Below are 26,798 nucleotides of genomic sequence, written 5' to 3' on the forward strand. Positions count from 1 at the left end.
TTTTGTTTGCAAACAATTTAAGTTTGATTTCACTTGTGTAAAAAAAATTTGACTGAATCTTTTTTTTTTTGGGCACTCTTAAAAACATTAAAAAAATTTTAAATGACATCAAAATGAACCATTATTGCGGAATAAAAAATGATCAATATCCAAAAAATAAAAAAACTTTCATTTTGCAAAATACAACCACAAAAATTGTGTTGTTTTGTGTAAAATAAGCCAGAATGTTAGGTCACATTGATACAAGATTGACCAAGATTTGGATTATTTTTGACCAAACTGTTTTTAGAGTGTGCATAACATTAAAATGGCTTACAACACTGTTAAACATTTACATGAACAATTAGGCCTAATACTCATATCCTACTGTATTTTTAACTTGGTCATTGTGAAGATACTTGGAGAGTGAAATATTTTCAAGGAGGTTCCTGAAGTAAAAAGTTTGAGAACTCCTGCTTTCCTTTTTTATTTTCCCCCCAATTATACAATTCGGATTGACGTTTTACTGTTGGTAGAAATACAAGAAGCACCTGAGGGTGTTTGAGCAACCCGTTTGATGTCTGGCAGGCTGAGAGCTCCCCAGGAGCCTCTCGGTGTCTGTGGCTTGGTTGTCCTCCTTCTCCCCAGTATCCGGGTCTTTCACGTCCACCTCGATGAATTCCACCCACGGCTCATCCTGATAAAATTCTGGTGAGTACGTGGGGCCTCCGACCAGTCCGCCACTGCTCAGAATGAAGTTCAGCTCATCCAGCTTCCCTTTCTACATGGAAAGAAATGAAAACATTAAGAACGCTTGACAGTTGCAGCAAGATCCAATGCAAGAAGCTGGTCCTCAACAGGGATAATCATGCTTAAAACACTTCTAGAGAGATGTTATTATGGTTTTGGAGTGATAGTTACACAATGCAGATCTAAGTGTTTCATCCCTCACTATTAAAAACAGAGCTTTCCAAAAGCACTCGTTTACATAACATTCAACTTTTTTTTTTCTGCTTGCTTTAATAGCAGGCTCAAACAATAAACAGCGAGTGATGTGGTGAGGGGAGGTGGGCGTTATGATGAACAATGATCTCAGCATTTCAAAAGAAATGAGTGAAAAAAAAGATCAAGAGATGTACAACTCTTTTTATGTTTCATGGTAACATGATGCGGGGTTGAAGGGCTTAAAGGGACAGTGTGTAAGATTTGACTGTTTTTAATTACAGACAGCAGGAGGTGCTGCAGGTGCTGCATTTACCATTGTGCGTAGCCATAATAAACATGGCCACCTGCGGAGAAGTGCCACTCCCCATGTAATATAATTTAATGATAACTAGACCTCTGATTATATTTAAACATACTGTTGGTCATTAAGAACATATTAATTTGAAAGTTTTTGAAATGTACAATCATTTAATGTATTCCTTTTTTATGAAAAACAGTCTAAATCGTACACACTGTCCCGTTAAAGACCCTGGGGGAAAAAAAATCTGAGATTTGCTGCAAAATACAAGCAGGTACAGACTGACAATTTGCTCAAGGACACTCTGAAATAGTTGCCAAGGTCAAGGATTGAACACAAAACCTTCCAGTTGGGAGATGAGCACTTTACCGCTTTTTAACATTACAGGGTCTTTAATACTGCTTTTCATGACACAATAGGGGTACCATCATGTACATGCACACATACGATATTAACAACAATGAAAATACATATAGCATTAATCAGAAAAACATAGATACCTTTAACAGCTCTGGATCGACACCTTTAATTTTGGGGGCCGGAACTGGTGGCAACAGAATGACCATTAATCTGTAAAAATCAGCAAACGCATTTTATCAAATCAGTCATACCAGTCCGGTAAAAATGAAATCTTTGACATCTATAGCCGTCAATGGCAGAGAATGAGTTAAAGACTAAACGACCTATGAGTGCGCAGGTTCTTACTTGTGTTGTTGCGAGACAACAATCCACATGATGAGTATGACAGCAGCCACGACTCCCAAAACAATGACCAATGTGAGCAAAGAAAAAGAATCTACAAGAAAGAACAGAAACAACAAGAAAAACATCATTGCATTGCATTACCTCCCAAACAAGGGCAAAAAACTACAAAGGCACAAAGTCTTGCGCAACGCGTTACCTTTGCTGGGAATATCAGAGAGTTGAATGAAGATAGATTCGCTGAAGTCTCCGAACTTGGTGAAGGCTGTCATCCTGGAGCGAATGTGCACCTCGTATACTTTTTCTACATGGAGTCCATAGATTGTCTGCTGGGTTAGAGGCTGCAGCTGAACTTCCATCTGAAAATCACACACGATTGTAGCATACAACATTCGGTCATCTTGCACAATAATAGTATAGACACAGTACAGACAATGTCATAATGTTTGCCAGCAAGAGGTGCCAGGGTGCTTGTGTGTTTACGATAGCTTTTTCTTTCAGAAAACAAACAAACAAACAAAAATGTTTAATCTATCTGATTCTCTGGGTGAGAACGATAAATGAATGAAAGGGAATTGTGAATGATTGGCCCGTGATCATGGATCGACTTTTTCTAAAGGACAAATTGGAACTCAAACTGCATGGACGATATTTTCCACAAGTAGGTCTAAAACGTTTGCTTTGCTAAGTCAGAGGCGTCACGAGACTTAATACTCTACTAGGACACAACTGGGGCACAAAGAATTCATGAGAACGTGCAAAGCGCATGAAAAAAACCGAGTTTAGCACTTATTTATCATAGAAAACAGAACCCAATCATATCAGACTATGCTGCTGTCTACTGAAAAAAAAAATCATACAAAATTGAAAAATAATTATTATTGTGTTTGTTAATACTTAACAGTATGAAATTTATTACTATTAATTATTATGTGATCATTATGAATTAGGAATTATTACAAATTATTATAAAACATTAAATAATGAATGAGCTTACGTCAAATTTAATAAACTGTTTTTAGTTAAATGTAACCCAATGTAAATCAATGGGACTTTTTGGATTAGAAAATGCGGATTTGTGGGAAAAGGGTACGTAATTGGAGTAAGAAACGTGCAGTCATCATGTGACTAAAAAGGAAAAGTATGAACCGTATCAGGGATCAAACCACCATTCACTTGCCTCGAGAACCAGTGCTCTAATCATTATACCAAGTAGCCTGGGAAACAGTAAGTTTCCAATTGAAAATGAATGGGATTGTCTCCGATTATGAATGAATGCTCAATTGGTTCGAAGAAAACTATAGAAATGCGGCAAAAAAGATCCGCAATGTGTGAACTATTGGAATGTTGGGAATGATCCCTGAGGCTGAACAAATGAGGTAAATGTTGGCAATGTGAACTCGGAAAGCTTTGAATGCTTTGAATTCAAAAATGAAACTCATGTGGGTGTGTAGTAGAGAATTATTTCACCTTTGGTGTATGATGCTAATTTACAGTCAAGAAAAAAACATACATATTCCTATCTTAAAAAATGGTATGATGTGAGAAACAATCAAAATAATTTTGCTTATTGTAATTGGATTTTTTGAAAAGTATTGTTTCAGCTCTCTCTGTTCACTAGTTGCTCGTTCTGTACAACTGTGCTACTGAAATAAAGGAACTTTCAATCATGATCAACAGCTTTTAAAATCCAGTTGCATATTGATGGTGTTAGGAAGCATGTATTGAACTTATTTTGTTAGGCGTACTTTTTGTAGCCAGTGAGTGCATATGTGTATTACATTTTCAGAGGTTGGAGAAAGATTTATATACTGAAATTAGCAAAGCAGGCAGAAATGCCATGACCTCTAACTAAGCGTTCTCGCCCTTGATTTCCTGCAGTATGCCTGTGTTTTCCCAGGAGGCCTTGCGCAGCCTTCCAGTGGGTTTAAGGGAAGGAAACATGAAACTATAAGTCCCGATTTGATCTTTCGCTTTAAGGTTGGACTGCACAGATGTGGGCCTGTTGCACCGACTTTGGAAAATTTTAAAGCAGCGTTGTGGAATTCACTAAAGAGAGATTAATGACTCACTGTTTCCCAAGTGGTGCTGTTCTTCTCTCTGTACTGGACCTCATAGACAATCTTCATCCAGCCCACTTTGACATCTGCAGAGAGGGGCGGCTCCCACGTCACCATGACGTCATAAGTCAGCCCCGAGGGACTCACATTCAGGCAGGTCCAGTTGAGAGCCACTGGAGGGTCAGGACGTACTGCCAGAAAAATTCCATTAGACATCATCAGTTTTCTCATCACAGCAAATATGTGCAAATGCGATGCCAACCAACCCCGTGCAGCCAGACACGTCGTACATGCCAGAAACAGCCAGCGCTTTTCAAATTGTACATTTGCAAACTAGTTCATTTCAAAAGTAAAATGCTCAATTATTCACACAATTTAATGCTAAATGCTAAATGTTTATTTATATTTACCAGTAACCAATTATTTCTAAAAGAAAATAAAACATTTTGCATGTTAAACTGCAACTTGCAAATATATAACTTAGTCCAACCTCTTTTGGTGACCTATCGTGACAGGCAGAACATATAAAAACTCCTTACTACATGGCAGAAGGTAGAATTAATCTGGGTATCGACAAGTCAGTGCATTTTTAATACACTTTGTGATATTTTCTTGGTGGTATGAGAAATGTTCAATGTTGGTGTTTTGGATCAATGGAGGTTGGGCAACACTGGTCTATAAAATATGACGTTGTCAAAGGGAAAAGAAGAATACAAATAGCTTTTTCTGCAGTTGTACTGCATTTTCAATTGGCAACAACGAGTGAAAGACGCTCACAATATGAGGCAGATGCACATTCCAATTGTATTAACATTGGATTTTTTTTTCTATAAACCCAAAAACAAACCACCCCTTCAAATTGTAAAAAATCAAAATCAACCTAACATGCGTAACTTGCGGGTGCGGGCGAATGTACTGCTTATAAACACATTTCTAGCTTAAAAGTAGTACAACACTCATCGATCACTTCAGAGTAAAAAAAAAAAAAAATCAATGTCTAAATACGAACCAATATTTTCCACGGTGAAGCAGTCATCAGTGTTGAAGTAGGTGATGTTGTCTTGGCTGCGCAGTTGCAAGCAGTAGGGAGTCCAAACGGCTGTGTGGTTTCTATCAAAGAAGCATTCCCGTCTCGAGTGGAAATACTCTGGACACTCTTTCCATTCATTCTTGGTGAAGGAGCTGAAGGCATGAATAAACAAAAGCAGCCAAGAAATGTTGTCTGCTTAATAGCATTTTTTTTTTTTTTTTTAGGGGGCGGGGGGCGTACACTCACTCTATGACTCGCTTTTGATAAAAAACCTTTAGCGCTCCAGGTTCCGACAGGTTTTGGAAGCTGCCGGGACTCCACCAGCAGCTGAATGTCACTTGGTCCCGGGATGAACATTTGGTGATGTGCGGTTCGACACGAACTAAGGCACACAATGGCAAGAAAAGAAATTACAACTTGATTCACCTGCATTAGTTGTTTTAGTATACAGTATGTATTATCTACAAACGTAGGTAACTTGTCAACACAGTATTACTTCATGTAGGACCACATAGTCACCTGCTAGAGGCACCAGTGAGAAAGAATTGACAAGATTGGAATCAAAAGTTAGTTCTCATTCACCTGCAATGTAAAACTAGTAATGAATAATAAAATCACTTGATTCCTAACATTATAGTACTAAGTCTCTACAGAAATAACTGTACGCTACTGTATGTATCACTTAGTAAGGGGACCTCAGCATAGAACACAGCGAAATGCATGATGTATTGTATGTATGAGAATTCAAATTAACATTCACTTCTGAGTGACATTATAGAGTTTTCAAGATGCAGGCAAGTACAGTACAGTCACTAATTTGAGTTTGTGAAACACAATTATTAAGGTTTGTTGCACAGTCAACAGTGATCCATACAGATTCAATACTGCCTGGCCTTTTACAAACATTGTAAAAAAAAAAAAAAAAAAAAAAAAATCCAGGGCAGTGTTCTCCAGAGTGCGGGACTGGAGGGTGTCCCCAAATATAATCAGTATATCCCTAAACAATGCACATTATAAATGCAGTTTTGCCATTACAGTTAAGTAAGTCTTGAAGCAAACTCTTGTTTGAAACAAACAAAAATACATTTTCATCATCTTTTTTTAAATTAAAATAATAATAAGTTAAAAAAAAGATGCTGTCTCTTTTATTTGAATAAAAAACAATCTGTAACTTTGACATCACTATTAAAAACACACTTCCAATTAAATAGCAAATCTGGGTGTCCATTTTTATGGTAAGCAGGGTGGTGGATATCTGTGAAAAGTAACTAATAATGTAACTTGTAGTTTAACAGCTACATTTTTGATCATGTAATCCATAAAATAACTTGCTTCTGTTTAAAGCTACCTGTGGCAATAATGTTCATGAAATGGTTTTATGTGACTGCTTTGGCAATTGCATGGCATTCTAGAAAACATGATGCTTTTGACTGTCAGTCGACTGACCGACTAATTTAAAGTAATATTATTCTCCTGTCAAGCAATGCATGACAAGCACCAAATACCTTGTCGAAAGCACACGCACACATACATGCACACGCACGCACACACATTGACTTGGCCCTCAAACCCTCCTCACTGCTTCACAGGCGCCACCGCCCAGTTTCTCATCGAATGGAGCGCACTGGCTTTTGTTGCAGCCATTAATAAGCAAGTGACGGCATCATTGATTTCTTCTGTGGCCACTTTCTACTTGCTTTCCGCTGTTTACTAGATGCACACATGAGCAGGGATGCAAACATGGCATGCCCTCTGTAAAAAGTTTGCAAAATGCTTCTGAAAGTCACTTAAAATATATAAATGGCATATTGTAACACAACAAATGGCATGATGCTACATACCAAGATAGTTCTCGTTTATTGTCAGATATACTTTTTGTATAGACCAATTTAGGCTATGTGATTAGGTAAGAGTACATTTTAGTAACAAACATTTGCAGGTACATAGTGCTCGTTGCACTATGTTCAAATCCAATATTTCATGGTCAAACAACGTTTAGGTGCATACCGCCACCTAATGTACGAGAGTGTAGCACTCACGCCTATCCATCAACCGCCATGCCCTCCATTGCAGTTCTGGCTCAATAAGCCTTACCCTCCAAAAAAGTGAGAAGTAAATAAATCTCGTGGCATGCCGGAATGAGAAACCTTGTGACGTTTGATCTTATGATATCAAGCCGATCCTCAGCGATATGAACATTTAAAATGTCAAGCACTTTTTTTGATTACAAGTCAAATCAATCACTTTGTCATCCTTCCACTAGAGGTCAATGTTTCCCACATGTTTGCAATGACAAAAGCCTAAGCTTTTTAATCACCCTAATTTTTTATCTACTAGTGTCAAATGGCCTCGAGTTTCTCACCTGATTCTTAATATATACTTTGCAAGCTATCAATTGAGACCCATTTTCAAAAGCCCGATTTGTTTTGTTTGGAATGACTGAAAGTGACATTTTGACTGTGAATTGATTAAATTCTCCTTGAAATTCTTGCTTTTCTATTTTGCCTAAAACTCAGCTAAAGTCTTAATCTTCTCACAAACGTCTGCTTGTCACAATGTGACAATGTCAACTCTGGTTTGAGTTCAAACAGGGTAACCTGTTAGGGCAGGCGATCGTAGTCAGCACCTTCCAAGCTTGTTGAACCTGTTTTCAGAAAGATTTCATCAAAGTTCAAGCAAAATGTGGCTCTTTCAAGCAATTTGATGACATTGAAAATCAACCTAATAAAAGTCATGTGAAATCAGCTCCATAATCCCAATGCAAATTTGAAACTGTGTTTCCATAATTTCAAATCTTAACAGCCTAACAAACTTTATCAAAAACTTTCTGGAAATTTCCACCCACTTTGCATACCTAGGGAGAATTTACATTTGACGACTTTAGTAGTTCCTCTGAGTGCATGAAAAGATCATAATTTTCATCCCCATGCACAGAGAACCGTTTTATCTTTGTCTCGCTTTGTGTTGGTTCATCCAATAGAGTAGCCTGGAAACCACTTTCGTCGCCTTTTAGCCATTAAGGCCCCTACTTTGAAAGGCCCAAATGAGGCACTTCCCTCGCCACAGACGAGCTACATCAGTCACATATTGTGAAATGGTCCGTGGCAGCGAATGAGGCGGCTGCCGCTGTAAATCATATTCTTCTTCCAGCTCATTTTGCAGATTCAAGTTCAACATGAATGTAATGGCACATCGAAAAAACAATGATAAAGGTGACAACTCGATGTGTGCACTTTTTTCGGTTTTACATTGGCAGTGTTCTATTTATATCGCACAAAGCAAAATGTCATATATTTTGAGTGTGCAGAGCAAAGGTGGGCAACAGAAGCTTACCAGTAGAGCAAAGTTTCAGGAAAGACCTCTACAAAAGTGCATTTAGGAGGGAATCGAGAAACAGGCACTGAAATACGAATTACAAGGACAACAATAAAGTGGAGGGTTTAAGACACTCCAAAGTTTCCAAAGATAAAAATACGACAATGCAAACAGGCAAAAGTGTCAACATGCATGTGAACTTACACCTTCAAAACAGAAGGCCACCAAGACCATTTAAAGTGCCATTGTCCAACTGCCAAGAACATGCGGTCAAATGTCTGTTGGGGGAGGACTGGGGGGCAACCCAGAAAGGGCCCCAACAATAACAACTGCCACGCATAGTGGTGCTTTTACAATGACTGTACTGAACCATAATGAAATTACGTCAATGTCTTCAGGACTCTGTGTTACTAAACATGCTATAAAATAAATACTTCTACAAATAGCTTTTTGGAATAATACATTTCTGCCAAAACAAACAAACAAATAACAAATTAAGAAAAGACATCAATGGAATCATTCAGAGAAACATCAACTGACAAACACACACGTTCGTAGCTCTAAGGAACATGGCCATTGCACACACACACACACACACCCACACACACAACACTATGGAGTGATCACTTTGGAGTTGACGCAACAATTTCCTTTGAAGATGCGGTTTCCACATAACATAAGCTCATCTTTCATTATATCGCGTTATCAACATACATTAAAACGCTTTCATTCACACACAGACTATACGCTTATTATGTACATGTGATGCTGCTTCTGGTTAGCCGCAACAGTTAAATAAATATGCCATATCTGCTCATGAATGTCTTGACCCCCAATTGAGGAAAATCAGGTTTGTTAATCACCTCCTCTGCCTTTAAAGTTCATAGTATACATTTACTTTTATTACATGAACGGGAACATTCTGAACATACCACATGCTATTGCATACACACAGTGTACATTCCTCTTGGCAGAGCGATGCAGAATGTGTGACATCATCACACGAGACAGCCAGACATTTTAAATGTAGCCGGCACCCCACTTAGATGGGAAATCATTATACCTGAGACTCCAGCTTGACTGTCAAAATGAATCGATTAATCAAAGAGTAATCGGTTATCAAATTAATCAGCATCTATTTTAATAATAATCATGCAACATTCTTTAATTGTTTTTTAGTTGCTGTCCCCACTAAACTATACTGAATAAACTGTAACTGTTCATAAACAATAATGGAAGGGTGGTGTCCTGCACTGCACTTGAATTCAAAATGGGATTTTATCTGATTGCTTGATGAAATAATTAATTGATCGAGTAATTGATTATAAAAATATTTGATCATGAACAGCCCTACTTGACTCCTTTGTTTTCAATAATAAAATGCGTCACAAATCATGTTACACCATTCATTTTTGTTGTGTGCATTAAAATATCTTTGAGGTATTCTCCATTTGTGTCCGCCAGTACTGAACACTTTTAGGGTAATTTAGGGTAAACTTTTTTTTTAATCTAACATTATTCTGCCAGCAAGTATACAGCAATCTGTTAGTTTAATTAGCGCAGGCTGTTTTGAATTAAATGCAAATGCGGTGATTTAGGAATGTGTTTATTGTTCACTTTTCTACTCCACTTTGCACACAATCAGGAACAGAAGAATGCTGACTTATGACTATTGCTATTTTGCTTCTAAGGGACATTATCAAAATATTTCATCTGCAAGTCAGAAGCAGGGCAAAACATGAGTGTCTGCTTTCTCGACCTGCTTGTCCATGCATACATTGGACCCTTGCTTTTTGTTTTTCTTTCAGTGGCACATAAAGAAAAACACTGGAGCATTGGACACCACTATTAAAGGATTGTAACAGTGGTTGTTGCAGTCAGTCTACAAACTGAGTGTCCGTCACATGGCTAACATAACTGGTGTACTCCAAGATGGTACGTCACAGAGGAAGTTGCGCAAAATAATTCTTGTGTATTTACTGTTTGTCTATAACTGTAGCTCTTCAGACTTCATCAAGATGGCCAAAGAAGAATTTTCACTGAACCGATCTTAATTGAAAATGTAAACTGTCAACAACATTTCTGATTATTTTTTTTGTGCTACACACGTTTCCCTGTAGCAGACAATATAGTAAATGTGAAGTGAAAAGCTAACAAAACTCTTTGTTTTTCAAAATAAACAGTTCAAGATATTGCATGCAGTGCTGAGTTATACTTAGTTTATTAATCTCCTTTCTGTTTTTCAGAAAACCATGGCAGGCAATTTAATCAATGACAGGAATGGAACGCATTTTATCATGTAACCGGTTTATCTATCAGGTCAATGTATCAAATTCTTCAGTGCATTTCTGTCCATTCTTTTAAGTGATCTCTGTCATCCAGTATGGTTTGATTAGGCACTTACCTTACTCTTGCACCTCTCTGTATATTTTTTTTTACTTTGCAATTGTTGTCCACACACACACACACACACACACACACACACACACACACACACACACACACACACACACACACACACATAACTCATCTCTGTGGAAATGTGTGCACAGGCCGGGTGGAGTGACCGTGTCTGCGGTTGCCACTGGTTACCACCTCTGTGGTGTGGAACACAGTGTCATGCAACAACATCAATCATTAGGCTTGACAAACAGAGGGTGGGGGTTTAAAAAAAAAAAAAAAAGCTAACTGGACACTTGGAAATAATATGATCCAAATGTCATCTAGCTCCAGGACTGAAGCACAAACACTTAAGGGTATGTTTACATTACACCAGCCTTGTTGAATCGAGAAAGTCTTTCACCACGCTGCCTTTCACGGCTCAAAATTGGTACGACACACTTTAAGACTCTCAATATTTGGTAGATAGATATCATTTCGTATGCTGCGTTAGTTAGAGCTGTGCCAGATTTCGGTATGGATTGATACCAAGTAAATACTGGTGTCAGCACCAGCAAGTACTTTTAGGTTCATAAAATATGATGGTATTATAAATTTTGTGTCCAATTAAAAACACGATTTTTTTTCTTTCAAATTAAACTTAGCCAGTGTTTAACCATGCCATAATATTAATAAAGTTCTAAAATTATTATGAATAAAACAAAACAAAACAAACGAATATGGAGAGGCAGACATGAAGATTGGAATCAAAGCAGGACTATATTCAGGTAGACCTGAAACTGTAAAGTAAACATATGTAAAAATCAATAAACTGTGCCTCACAATAGTATTAAACAATCCTACAAATAGAAAAGATTGAAGCTATAGCATTGCGGGCTGGCAAGTGTTTCCCATGCACATGCACAAAAGAGGGATTGTGTGCGGACCCGTTTGAAAAAATAGACAAATAAATAAATGTAAAGGATCAATGTGAACGCTTTGGTAGTGCTATGATACCGAATATGAGTATCGATTTTATCCATGCAAGGATCGATCTACACTACCCTAGTCTTTGCCATTTCGACTACAACACAATAAAAATTCTATGAGTGAAAACTAATTTAAAAAAGAAAAATATATACAATATATAAGTACGGTATACAATTTTGTTCAAATGGCTATTATAAGAGCATGCGTTGAAGTTGGGAAAGGCACGAGCTGTGCTTTTGTTTGCTCGTCTTATCAGTGTCGACGTTGTGTTTACAGAATGCTTTAACCCTTGTTGAGGAACACCAGAACAGCACAGCGATCGATGAAGATCATGTCAACCAACGATGGCGGATTCGTCCGAACGTTATCATCGGGCTTATCAGAGAGGTAATGCAAACTAGAGATATAGATAAGCGTGAAGCTCTCTGGGAATAAGTACAGTACAATTGGGTGGAGAAATCTTTCCGTCAATTTTACACATGTGGCTGCTGCATCCAACAAGTTGCCACAATGTATCCTGTTTTTCCCCACAATTATTTTCTTTCCTGAGCCGTTTGCAAAAGGAGCATTGATTGGTTGTTACCCAAAGAACTATGATGTCATTTTCGGTTGACAGCAAAAGGCAAAACGGACACTTACAGCGATAGCGATCTCGACCTTTCATCTATCTTTTTATCTAATTAATTTATATTATCTAAACTCAATATTGATCAGAATGTCATCTTTAGACAGATGGGCGTGCATAAAACATATTATTGTAGGATAAATTCGGACTAACTTCCCATTTAATTCAACATTACTTTTTTAATCGTAAATTGTTTCTATGTCTTACCTAATTTAAACCATCTAGTAGACAGCTTGTGTGTTTTTGAGAATTGTTTATGTGTTTTTAGTAAAAATGTTAAATTACAATAAAAATACCTCAATCTTATATTAATTTTGTGGGCGAGAAATGTTGAAAATGCCTCTTGACACTGAGATTTTCTAAGAATCAAATTAGTGTTTTGCCTTTGTTTAATCTGTTTACCTGCTATGGTTTTACAAGTACAGCAGAGGTGGCTATTGATTCGTCAACAGTGTCAACAAAATTTGTTGAAAGTGCCAATACATTCCCTGAGGCAAAATTCACCTATCATAAAATTACTGTCATCCATAAAAAAGGCTATAAATATTATTACAATAAAATACTGTAATCGTACCGCATCGCTGTGACCATCAGCCCAAAGCTTCTCCCTACCCCATGACTACCTTGTCCAATCACAAATACCACTCGGTTAACTTCATGACCTCATACGCAATCAGAAATGACAGAACTCATGAACAATCTGCTCAACTGAAATTCAGGCTGAAATTCAATTTCGCTCAGTCTGGCTGATTTTAGGCTCGCCTGCCTGGGTTCTTGTCATTCTCTCAAAAACACTCTATAATAGTCCTTTTACCTGGATTAAACTCCACTTTAGCACTCGTAGAGAAGATATTTTATTCTAGGGTTTTTTTTTAAATGCAACCTCTGCCTTTTAATTAGTTTCTCCTTTAATTATTGCATGTTGTTTTGCATATTCAAGTAGTGAGCCCAGACAAACACATCCAAGTTCAGCTCCCATCTTAACAATCGCAATCATGATTTATTCACAACTAGAATGTTTTGTGCGTGCCACATGCAGTAAAAGCCACAGTAGCCAGTACTTTTTCATCTTGGCCATTCTGACCAAACACAAACTAAAAAAGCAGCACACCCACAGCACATTCTTCCAGAAGAGCAGCGCCATATCAGCTCAATGGTAAGGCCATATTTCATAACGCAAGTAATGGCTTTGGCTTTCCCATTCCCTCACGTCTCAATTGGCAGCTGAATTTATTTAAAATGTATGTATTTATTTATTTTTTTTGTATTGTGAGGACTTTGTTATTGTTTCAAATAGAAAGGAAAGTCAAAGAAATAACACTTAGATAAACTGCATCCAATGAATATACCATCTATATCTTGGTGTGACTTAGTCAGCAAATCGTACATAACACCATGTGTCATGTTAGGGCATTTCAAGATAGACCTTGCAAGGCTAAGACCTAGCAAGGCTATTATAAATAATGTTAAGAGGAAAAAATATTTTAGTCAGATGTGTTTCGGTACACTATCTGCGTAGCCTGGAATTGTAAATAATAGTTGTAACTAACAATTTACCAGACAGGCTCTCTGACGATCTAAATGTAATCGACATACTTGATTGATTGATGAAGCCTTGCACATTTACACCGAGTAATAAATAGTTTACAGGCGTGGGTGTGTATCGAGAAAGTACACTCCTGAGCATAAATTCATGCCTCCACGGTGCAACGCCCAATCCAGAAAAACCTGCATCTGAACCAGCTATTTGACAGTTTTGCTTTAGGGTCGCCCTGCAGTTACAAAACGTGCAAATGTGCATTTTTAAAGCAACAGAGAAATGGTCATACGATGTCTAGTCACATTCACCACTGATCAAAGTTAAAACAAAAATGCATATAACTTTGAACAGTGAAATTGTTCCAAAATTAGAGGTGCTTTAAAAATGTAGATCACTGGAAATGAACGTATGCACATCTTCAGGATCGCATTGGTGAGACAAACAAACTCTTGGCAAGAAACAACTGCAAGCTTTATGTGTGATGCCAAATGTAAAATTGGTGCGTCTTAGCGTGTGATGGTGTAACACCCTTTTAACTTTCAACTGGAAGCGAGCAAGAGAAACCCAAAAGAAGCAACAAAAAAATAAAAAATAAAAGAACAGCCAAACCACTAAAATGAACGGCTTTGCCTTTTTTTATTGTCCCAATCGCCCGTGCTGCATGAGTCCAGCAAATTCCATGAAAACTGTCCTGGTGAAGTTTGCGTAATCCCGCTGTGAGTCCAGCAGACAAACAGATACACAGACAGCTAAACCAACATAACCCCTGTGCCCATGTAGTCATCACTTCTATTGATTTTCTGAAATCGGAAAAGAACTCCAGTCTGTAATCTAAGCATGAAGGGAATGCTTATTTGTACTCCAAAAAACCAACCAATTTAAACCATCACGAAAAAGAAGTTCTTTGTAGATGTAGCAAACACTTTGAAAAAGAATGACTACACGCTAGACTTTAAGCAGACCATATTTTACGAACCATACAAAAAAATTGAAGCTTTTTTTAAGCACATTAGTCTTGGTAAATGACTGCAGTAGGGCTGCAACGACAGATTTTTTTTATTAAGAAATCAGATTAATTGATGAATCATAAAACAAGTCTTTAGTTTGTGTTTTGTGGCAAAATACATTGCTGCAATAATATGAATATGAATATGAATAACATGAATATATATATTATGACACCGAATCAAATCAACTAAGCAGCTTCACCCCCCCCCCCAAAAAAAAAAAAACATGTTTTTTTTAAACGAGAGAAAGCACCACGGCTTTTAGAGGTGAGACGAATCCCATTTTGTTTTCATCTGAAGATGTCACAAAAAATGCATGAAAGATTTTGGAATATAAGCACAGCAGCACAGACCCATGCAATAAGCAACACTTTGCTTGTACTTCTGCTTCATACATGGATTAAGTACTTTATCATGTATTAACGCATATGGTACATGAGCTACTGACAATGAGAACATAAATGAAATCGTAGAAACAAAAACGAATCAGAAAGTCAGCATTTACTCTATCCTTTCCGCTAAACGTTAGCATAAGTGGTCCCCATTTTCAAGGCCACATTAAGCCATCTTCCTCACACCTGAATATTTCAACTGGCTCAGTGACAGTTGCTCACACCACCCCTTGTCCTCGGATCAAGCAGCCCATGGACTTTGATAGAGTGGCCCGGGCCGTCCGTGCGTTTACCCCCGGCACTGTGATTGATCAGGAAATCGCTGTGTTTGCTCAACGGTGAACCTTTCCTCATGCATCTGCGCAAACACAGCATTCTGCAACTCACGTCTGACATAAGACGTGATAAAGTGCTGCCCTTAATCGAGTGTGTTAATGTTTGATAAGTCATGTGCAGACAGTCTGACACACCGACTGTTTATTTAGAACCTGATGCAAACTTATAACCTCTAGCAGGGAGGTTCTGTTCCACCTGTGCTCGTTTGTCACACCTGTTCAGGGCAAGGAACTCTATTTTGTCAATGAAATCAAACAGCACATCACGTGTAGGGCTGTCTCTAATGAATATTTTAAGAAACGATTATTCCACCGCTGAGAAAATCAAATACAATTTAGCATTTAAGTGCAAGAGGTGGGCATTTTACATCGCTGCATTTTAAAGTGCATTTACATTGCCGGTCCGACGGTCGCTGTTGCCCTCCTCCCCCCTTCTGTCATCCTCGCTCCACCATTTTTCAAGCCAAAAATTCAAAATGTCGCCAGACCATCAGCCAATTGTTGGTCTGTCGCATCTTCATTGCAACCAGACGAATGACCAGAATTCGATTGCCTTGGATGTTTATCTGCGAGATTGCTGCATCTTTATACAGTGAACCCCCGCTACTTCGCGGTTCGACAATCGGGGATTCACTACGTTGCGGATTTTTTTTTCACCACGCTGATTCACTCTTTTTTTTTTTTCATCGCTCTACTGTATTGCGGAGCGACACACTGTGACAGTTTCATGCATGCCAGACAGACAAGGTAAGATGTCTGACACGGCACGTCCCGCTACTCCCGCTTCAACTCTCATTTTTACACCCACAGGCAGCTATAAATGAGAACCGACATCCACCATTTCAGTCATGTGAACCATGATAATCCTATCCAGCGGACATGATTGTTAATTGCACACTCGTCCACTGTATAAAACATGAACGTGTTATAGGTTAGGGTAAAACCAGCTAGGTGGCTTTGTGTTCGTGTTACACTTATATTATTGGGTTATGTTTGAATTGCGGTGTATTTGTAGAACTACAGACATGGTGTTAATTTTAAGTATAAACAATAAAACACAAAAAAAGAATTTGAAGAGTGCAGACAGAGGTAGACCGGCGCCTGACAAATGACGGCCCAGAAAAAAAACAAAAAAGTCAAATATAGCCCTCTAGTAGTGGCGGAAGCTTGGGCAAAAATACACCGACAGACTGACGGACCAATGATTACATTTCTGCCTGGCTTGAAGAAATGACGGACTGATGACGACGAAAAGGGGCAGAGGCTCTGACAAATGTCGAATCAGCAAAAAAATGTAAGTTGCCCACCTCTGCAAAGGAAGTGGACGGGTTTAGGACAAAATAATCATTCTAAATTACACACCACAATGCCTAGTATGTGTTTCCTTGGCTCTAAATTGCAATAAGCAATCATGTCTACAAAGAAAGATACACATCCAAAAACATGAATGTAATTTAACCAGTTATTCCTGGGTACATACGGTAAGTATGCGTGCTGCCTAGTTAACATGCCTCACTCCGTTGTAATGCTCAAGATTACATAAAATACAGTAAATTATATTATAATGACATGCTATTAGGATAATGAAGAAACATTTGGGAAAAAAAACATCTTGAATTGCACAATAATATTCTTTGCATAATATTTCTCAGGTTCAAGTGGATCATTTGCTTCCCCCAAATGCCTTCAAAAATAAAAACAGTAAAAGGCATACTACTGTTGATATTGTATAGAAATAAAATAAAAAAAAAAAAATCTGACAATTATGGTGAATACAATTTCAGGTTATGCAGTGAATGCAGTTAAAAAAACTGAAATGTCAAAGTGGGTATTAAACAGACTGGGCAGCAAACGACATGAAACATGTTCAGATCCTACCAAATTGGATTATAATTTATCATGCTCATTTTTGACCCTTTTACATTACATGCACTTGGATCCAGAAGAAACTGAAGAACTTGGCCTGTCCTATATTGAGCCAGCAACATGAGATTAATCTTTTAGCCTTGACCTGAGCTTTGCACACACTGAGCGCTAATTTGTGCAACAGAGGACCAGAAAGTGGCATGTTCCCCTACCTGATGGGGTCATCTGGTGCCAGTCAGCAACAAAGGCCAAGCCTGGAGACGAAAGCCATGCCGGGGAGGACGTGAGAAGCAAGAGCAAGAGGCCAGATGAGGGTGAGGCCGCCACCACCATGATGCTGGTGAAGAGCAAGAGAGACAAGTGTGAATGACTGACACAGTCGTTATAATTACCAAGTGGAATCTAAGATGACATGTCTATGTGGAAAAAAACAAAAAAAACGTCCAATTCTGATTCCCTCCCTTGCTGCCCGTCGTGTAAACTTTTAGAACTTAGGGTTAGGGTTTTGTTTCAACCCTTTCAAACCTTGTTTCAAACCTTTCAAGCAAATTTAGCAAATACTTACATATTACACTTTACATCATCAAACCCATTTTATATACTTTCCAAACTGTGCTGTTTCATGTCCGATGAAATTAAAGGAACAAAATGCATGTTCTGAATGTTTAACATGAGCAAAGTTTTCAGTCAATAACTTGCTAATGACAGAAAAGGTACATTTCAAAAAGGGCCACAACTAACAATAATTTTACTAATCAGTTTGTCAATTCCTTTGCCTGGTACTTGATGCATCCGATTTAAACAAGTTTTACTTAAAAGATAGAACAACAAAATGGACATTGATCCCAATCCACTCTAAATCGCAGGGATTTACTTTATCTGCTCATTATTTGACTAAAATCAAAAAATGTCCTGTGTTTAATTAGTTCAGATGGAGAGTATGCATTTATACAGATTCATTTGTCACAAAAATTCAGAATCAAATATCGAGCATTTGGATCAAATCAATTTTTTGGGTTGTTGAAAAATAATTATAAACGTCAACGAGCCAATAACACATTTACACCAAATAATGAATGACCAAATTTTATGTGGTACATTTTGATCGATATTTTGTTTAACCTGAAACTTGAAAATTGAAACCGTGCTAGATAGCACACGGCTTTCCTCTTACTACTACCCCAATCTACGTCAGGCTGTCAGCATCAAAGTAATGCAGTCATGAATGTCTATCACACCATCTTAATTAGAGCACTTGAGCGCTGCTTGCTAGCGGCTAATTTATGTGAGACGTAGCTATAACGGAGTCCGCGCCACCAGTATACACTGGCAACAGGTGCTGTATTCCAAAGTCAATGACAGGGTAATTAAGTAATTTGTTGGCGATTGAACATGATTTAGCTGTGCATTTCACCTCGACTTGCCACTTACAAGAACACTTTGGCAGCTCAGTCTCATTGCCTGGCATTGTCAATATGTGCTCAGACATTTCTGGATTTAAATAGTAAGTCTTGCATGGCACAACTGATTACGTGGCTCCTGTTTAAACAGAGAATTTTCTTTTATAGGAATATTAAAGGGTCATTTCATACTTCTTTTATCCTATTCAAAATATAGTCCCTGTTTGTCCCTATGTCTGGGAGTTGACTGGTAGTAATATACCTTGAATGATAAACACTGCATTTTAAAGTAACTGTTGAGCACCCGTCATCAATATGGACAGACGGCTCTCGGTCCAAGTAAATAAGCATCTGCTTACAGTCTGCGAGTTCAATCAGTCAAGTCCAAATATAGGCCAAACTCTGCCCACACCCACGGCTATTTACAGCTGTGTCCCCGAGACTTGTTTCTGGGAGGCCCAAAAACACCAAGGAGGCACACTTTTACGTTGTCACTGCCAATTAATTCTCAGATGACCTCAAATGCTTTAATTATCACCATAGACAAACAGTAACATTGCAGCATGTACACTGTGTTGCATTGTCAGTGAGACACATTTTCCAAACATGCAGCCCAAAAAATCGCTGCCGTGAATAAATTTCCAAATTTACATTGGTTTATTTAGCATTGCAGATCGCAGAGCAAGCAAATATGATGCCAAAAAAAAAACACAAATGAAACTTGATGGTGGTAAATCATTAAAAGTAAGTGATTTATCAGTATTGCATGAACGAGACAAAAGCAATAAATCTTTGAGCGTGTGTGTATGTGAGCGGCTCGGGGTGGGAAACTGGAGGGCTGAGTGTGGAGGGATTCCAGAGGCTCCACAAGGCCAAGTCATACAATGCACGAATTCAAGCCAGAAAGTTGTCCAGCCGTGTACTCATCTGCCCTGACAGAGAAGCTTCATTTAGGAACAATTGTTTTCCAAATTACTCGGCAGCTCTTTTCATCTTCAATGGCACTTTAATGACACTTTAATGATATGGACGAACAAAAGAAAACTGTAAAGTCAACAAATGCATTTATGGACTACATAGGGAGGTGTGTGTGTGTGTGTGTGTGTGTGTGTGGGGGGGGGGGGGGGGGTGTGGGGGGGGGGGGGGGGGGGGGTGGGGGGGGTGTAAACCTCTGCATGCTCCTGACAAAGAACCAGAGGAATTTGATTCTCTTCCATCAGATGGCAGAGGGATTAAAATATCTGGCTTGGTACGGTTAAGGTTGTGAAACACAGGCTAAGTGAAATGTGAAATGCGTGCATTCGGTTAGCTCAGTGCTTCTCAATTATATTTTGCCAGGCAACAGCTAGGAAAGAGAAAACTTTTCGCGCCCCCCAACTCGACGCACTGACAATAAATAAAATTACTATTGATAAAAATTGTATAAGTAAACCTAAACCTGCATCCATGAACAAAAGAAAAAAAGCAATATAAATCAACTTTCAACAACTACTAATCATTTTTTACAGCCTTTATACGGGTTACAGCTTAGTCTAAAACAGAAAAAAATGACAAAGTGCATCAACGTGCCTATTTTATTGCAATTAAACTTCACATGACAAAAACCAAGCCTTTTCCCTGGGGTCATCCGTCCCCCCCCACCTCGCGTGCCCGCAGGGGGCCCGCCCCACTATTTGAGAGGCACGGGGTTAGCTTTTCAGTGGGTTATTTCCCCACACCTTATACATATTCTTTCCCTTGCCCCCAATCTCTGTCTTATCCCTAGGGTTACGTGAAGTCAATTCAGAGAGTATGTGAGATTATAAGCTTTAAAATATTTAAGTTTTAAGCTAATATAATATAATGCTTTTGAATGCACTGATAGAGAAAGATCATTTTTGTCTTCAAATCATAAGTAAATTCATTGGAATATGGATCAACTTAGTTCTACATTGTGACTTCTTTGCAAAATCTACTGTATGGCTTTATATTTTTAAATTTTATACAGATGGACGCTGTCACCAGTGATGCAATTTTATTGGCAGATGAATCAAAAATTAAACAAATAATGTTCAACAATCCATCTTCTGGAGTTGCTGAATAAAATATGTCCAGATCCCACAACAAATGGAGTTCCAAAGTTTAATAAATCAGACACAGATGGCAAAGCAAACAGTTTTAAGGTTGTTTTTTTTTCCATCTAAAAATGCTTTGCGCTGGGTAGTAGGTACTTGGCTGAACAAATATTTCACTGGTAGTAAATCATTGCAAAAATGTTGAGAACAACTGGCCTAGTAAATAATCATTCATTATTATTCATTTGGCTGTTTAAAAGCCCCAATTTGTATGTAAATCATACCTCTATCAGTTGCATACACCAAGACTGCACATACAGTATAAAGTCAAAAAATGTTTGTGGGGATGGGCAGTCCGACAAACTTTCTGTTGGTCTGTCACTGACAGACAACTGTTTTGCCGACGGACCGGCAAGTGATGGGAACGCTAAAAAAATGGTGGAATAAGAATGTTGGAATGGGTGGGTTTCGTCCAATGTTGTGGACGAAAAGCCAAACAATTGGGAGTGACCGATACACCTACCACGCATGTTTTTGGAATGTGGGAAGAGACCGAAGTAGCCAGTAGAGACCCACAAAAGCACAGGGAGAACATGCAAACTGCACAAAGGAAGGCTGGGGCGAGCTGGAATTGAACCTGAGACTTCTAATTGTGAGACAGACGTGCTTCCACTGTGCCGCCCACACTATAAAACAATCAAGTAAAAACAATCTTGCTGTCCAAGATGACTATATTCTTTTAGCTAATAACATCCTGCACTAAACTGAGGGGCCGCTTTAGTTAAGTTGATAGACCATCTGATCTGTCCAAAGTTATGCGGTTGTTTTCTAGTTGCCTCTTAGCGAAACATGTAAAATTACAAATCCAGCAACTCTTTGACAAAAAAATAACATCAAATTAAATAACATCAAATTATTTTATTCAACGTTCCAAATAAAATCTGGATTTTTATTGTAATAATTTTGAATAACAGAAATAGGACACGGCAGAAAAGAAGTAACTGTGAATCCGCTGCTGTCACACACAGACGGGGTTGTGCTTTTGCAGGCAGACCTCTGCCAGTGACCCCCACCTCCCCCACCTAAAAATTAAAAAAAAAAAAAAATCGTCTGTCGGAGCCAATCAGACAGGAGGGAGGCTCAGCACTGGTCTCATGGGGTCCTTCTGCAAACATAAGGACTGTACGATCAACTCCACACTACTTCTCCCACATATGCGTGCACGCATGCACATAGACTCATACTTACTGCACACAACCATGGGTACAAACAGCTCAATTAATCATCTGTGTTTACGAAGGATGAGCTGACACGACAAAGGGGTTGGCTACCAATGGGATGTAAGATGGAGTAACGGTTAAAAAATAGATAGTTATAAGGGTAAGAAGTCAAATCATCTGCATGTTTGAAAAGCACCAAAAAGAGCAATGTTACCAATGTGCTCTGCTAAGAATCAGTTCAGTGTGCAGAGCAAAATTATTTCAATGACAATCCACAGTGACAAACAATTCCTAATGCTTCATTGATAGAACAGGTTTGTCACATAACACATGACCACTATGCATTCTTTAAAAAAATGTTAATTTAAGAAAATATATAGTCCCTTAGTACACAGTCACACACATAGCACACACAGTAGATGTTATTTTGAAACCTATAATATTGATTTCAAAACTCAACCAATTGTCAGCCAAACGCTTATATATAGAAATGTGATTTTGATGAAAAATCATTTAGCTCTACTATGCTTGATATAGTGTTCTATTCCAAACAATAGAAAGTGGCCTGATGGGATATATTGCAAAACTCTAGTAGGCATTAATGTCTCTCCAGGAGAGCTGGGTAGTGCATGCACAGTGTTAGGTGATAAACAGTCAAGCCACCAGCTTAACACCATGTCTGAAGATGTTGCTAACTTGCGAAGAAGTTTAAAAATGTAGCAGTGAAGCCTGCAAGCGATTGGGTAAAACTAAATAACTCTTCAAATCATCCAAAAAAAACGTTTGCAAACTGCACATCTTAAAGGCAAGTTGACCTTAGCAATATAACATAAGACAAGTTGACTAGAAGTTGACTACAAGTTGATTAGAGTCATAATGAAAAAAAAAAAAGTGCAATCATTTATATACATGTTTTTTGAGTGGACGTCAACATTCATGAAAGCAATAAGTAAACGAGTATGCATTTGACAAAACTAGGCCAGGTTCTGATTAGATGACAGCAGTGAGACTCTCCGTGTTGTTAATTTCAATTTCCTCATAAACACACAGTTAACATAAATGAGGAAGAAAACACCCATCTGTATTCCAGTAATATCGTGAGAAACAATCAAATAAGTGAGCTACAATAACATGGGATGAGCGCATTCTGAAAATCGGGGTCAAATTTGAGCATTTTTCCCCTTTACGTTCAAAGTCAGCAAAGGGCAAGTGTCAGATGTCTTTCAAAGATTATCCTGAGCGATTGCCCTGTGGTAGCCTATGGGCTGTATCAAGAGTTGACTGCTCAAAAACAGTCGCGGCGCTAACAATCATAGATATTAACCTTGCTCAACATTAACGACTTACCACATACTAATTATCTCCATGGCAGGGAATAAGCTACACATTTAACAAGTATCAGTTAGCAAAATTTGTCTAAAGACAGATGAGCCATGCTAATTGCCAAGCTAACCTAAACTATGCAGCTATCGCTGCAATTTTTTGCTTGGGTCATCAAATGCACTTTTCACAAGTGTTTGGCTAGAACGGTGTTCAATTTTTAACAGCAAAATTGCAAACAATTTGATAAATGCCTGGGAATTGAAAAAAAAATACTTGCTAAACAATACAAGAAAGCTGATATTGTAATTCAAATCACCGCAAACAACTGAAAAAAGGTTCTCAACCTGAAAATGTTACGCACATGTGAATTTGAGAAATCAAAACGACTGACTCTCTTGTCCCGCATCATAAGGGTTTTGGCCTGTTTTCGAACCACTTTTCCAACCCAACTCCTCTCCTCTCCTGGTTGAGAGGGTGTTTTTTATTTTTATCTGAATCAGAGAACTAATTTAAGGGATGTTGTTGACTTTTATAAATGGTGGGTCGGTAAAGCAATTGGAGCCTCTCTTGTGAATTTGATATAACACAAAGAAAACAACTCTAAACGCAAAGAAGTCAGAGCTTTCTGTTCACACAGGCATGAATGCCAGGCCTGTATTTAACAATGATACACGCTCTTCTACTTAGTGTAATTCCCCAAATGTAAGACACACTCTATTTCCCCAAAATAAAGGTCGTAAGTATGGGTGCGTCCGATAAACAGTAACTTAAAAATTAGACTGTCTTGTTTTTCTGTTAAATTCGACAAAGAAAATTGATCTGTCAACCACATAAGCAGAGTTTTGACGCACAGATGTGCACTTTAATAGCATCCGTCATCTTACTTACGATAATTAACGTAATAGGATGAGTTAAAGGGTGGACATCAGGTTGCTGATAGTAGCCAGCGCCTTTTGCAGGTAACAGCAGCTTGTGTTATCTGAGGTTACTAAGGCATTATTTTCCAATAAATAAGCGAGCAGGCTGAACCACTGTCCGAATCCATCCCTGTTCGCACACCGGAATATTACTAAAATGGAGAGGATCTCCAGCTGATTCAATTAAGAGTGCACCGGTTAACACGGAAAGGTATTAAATTTGACTCGTTTGTTAACTGCAGTCTTTTGGCATACACGCATAATCATAAAGTTGGTGGAACACGGAAGCTTTGGCAGGTGCGCAATTTGAACTTTAAAACAAGCTACCAAGTTAACCTTTGCAAAGGTCTCTGATGGGAGAACGTTTTCTGAATAAAAATGCATCCACACAGCTTTTTATGAATTTGACAGACAATGCCTTTCTCAAAACTGTTGCAGATTTTTTTTTTTCTAAAACGTCTTGGTAAGAAAGCTGAAGATCACGATGAGACATAGAACAGACATAGGACCTGTCGTCTAACCTCTGCTTGCTTAGATCAGTGATTGAGGCGTCTGTCGTGAATCTGTATGTGCGCCACCTAACTTGCATAGACAGCACAGACAGCAAACATGAGCCTGCGTGTTGCTGCAGGGACCTTTCAGGAGGAGGAGCCTCATGAGAAGTAGCCTGCAGCTCTACCTTCTTCCAAGTTCTTCACCATCGTCTTCAGCATACATTAAAGTTGTGAAGCGCAAGCGTTTATATTGTATGCGCATTGAGCACAAACGCCAACACAAGAAGAGCTTTTTTAACCCGCTACCATTCGGATACCGGACAGCTCCGATGTCTCCTTCTCCAGTTTCGAAAGAGAGTGGAAAAGTCAGAGTCAGCACGCTGGCATGAGAGCAGCCACGGCTGGAAGGAGATCAGCAAACACATCTGCACAGCACCCTGGAGTGGGTGCGTGTGTGCACAATCAAGTGTGCGTATCAGAGCAGAAAAAAAGACCATGAGAGCAAGTAAACACTTTTCAGACCTGAAATCAACTTGGCGTGCACAGACTTCTTACAAGTCAACTGTCAAGTAAAATAAAAAATGATAATGATAATTCCTCCGGCTCTCCTGCCTGGCATTTTTCCATGTAACTAGCTGAAACGGTCTGCCGTTTCAGAGACAATTATTCAGAATTAAGGTGGTTTAAAACGTCAAGTCTGATCTGTCGGAATTTTAATTTAGCAGTTAAGCTTGACACGGACGCTGCGCAATCAAGCTACTTGCCACAAATGGAGATTCTTTCTGTATACTCTCGGGAAGAGACGAGATCTCATTCGACGACATTAGATGTCACGAGATTTTTCGGCCCTGCGCAGCACGAGATCTAGATTTTCTTTTAGCTGTTTTGGGGTTTGTTGCTCCAGTTGCACAATGGTGTAAATACGCAAAACAGTTCATTGCTCCTTAACATTCTGCATGACAGAAATCTCTCCCATCAAAGTTCCAAAATAAACCTTACCATACCAAATAATCTATGAACACGAATGCCTTGGTACTATTTTATTTGGAAGTTGTTCACAGCAGCGTACAACAGCTTGTCTAATCTTTCTAATAAATTTGTTGCTCCCAAATCCCGACCCCTCATATGAACAATACAGCGTCGCCTTGAAATGACGTTCAATCACCAAATCAGGGTGCTAAATATACGACCTAATTACACTGACAGTTTACGGTACGGCACCTGTTGCCGGCGTTCGTATGAATTAGTGCACCTTCTTTATGCGCTTTCTTACAAAGGGGAATTATAACTGCAATATATGTGGGGTTCACAATAAGATCTGTAGATACAATTAGTACTTTTTTTTTTCTTTCCCAGTGTTGAAATCCATGTGCACGAGGGCCAAGAGGTGGGTCCAGCAGATGGTGCCGCAAATACATCAGGGTGTGGAACAGTATGATCTGGGACATACAGTATTTGTCTGAAAAAAAAAATGTCCATGATTGTTTGGCCTTTAGTAATTGATATTTTTGTTTTAAAATGAGACAATAGGGCACATGATTATGTCGTTTTTTGGCAGTTTCCCCATCTACATGCCATTTTTTTTTCCACATGTGATGAACAAAAAGGCAGACAATTCGGACATCGCGGAAAAAATCGACTTTGGGATGGTCCGAAATGTCAGTTCTAAACTAACATTGTCCCAATGGATTGATGATCGTTATATGCAGCAGCTCTCAATACATACTGCACAAAATGTTCCAGACAGTACCCACTCATTATTTTACATCTAACGATTGAGACAAATCAGCCACTAATAGGACAAAACAACCTGGAAGAATTTGTTCTTGTCTTGATCTTCTCATTTGCCACCTAATTGTTGTTGGCAAGGGGCATCCGCAGCAGACACCGCCACACTTTTGCCATGTGACAGAACAAAAACAACCCT

General features: G+C 38.6%; 1 protein-coding gene across 2 annotated transcripts in view; it reads right to left on the minus strand.

Annotated features, from left to right (window-relative positions):
• The window catches only part of ghra (growth hormone receptor a), a 38,083-nt gene that overhangs the window by 8,762 nt on the left and 2,523 nt on the right, over positions 1 to 26,798 (minus strand). For both annotated transcript variants that reach the window (XR_015865964.1, XM_088417925.1), the window contains exons 2-9: positions 17,676 to 17,800; positions 5,261 to 5,396; positions 4,994 to 5,166; positions 3,997 to 4,175; positions 2,124 to 2,283; positions 1,928 to 2,018; positions 1,723 to 1,792; positions 531 to 760 (exon numbers count right to left, since the gene is read on the minus strand). Coding sequence is in view for 1 of the 2 variants with exons in the window: in XM_088417925.1 (XP_088274051.1) it covers positions 531 to 760; positions 1,723 to 1,792; positions 1,928 to 2,018; positions 2,124 to 2,283; positions 3,997 to 4,175; positions 4,994 to 5,166; positions 5,261 to 5,396; positions 17,676 to 17,796 (1,160 nt within the window). In the remaining variant the exon portion in view is untranslated. The remainder of the gene's footprint in view (positions 1 to 530; positions 761 to 1,722; positions 1,793 to 1,927; positions 2,019 to 2,123; positions 2,284 to 3,996; positions 4,176 to 4,993; positions 5,167 to 5,260; positions 5,397 to 17,675; positions 17,801 to 26,798) is intronic.

Source organism: Hippichthys cyanospilos, chromosome 1 (assembly GCF_059441005.1).
Source record: "Hippichthys cyanospilos isolate Australia breed blue-spotted pipefish chromosome 1, RoL_Hcya_1.0, whole genome shotgun sequence".
Classification (NCBI taxonomy): domain Eukaryota; kingdom Metazoa; phylum Chordata; class Actinopteri; order Syngnathiformes; family Syngnathidae; genus Hippichthys; species Hippichthys cyanospilos.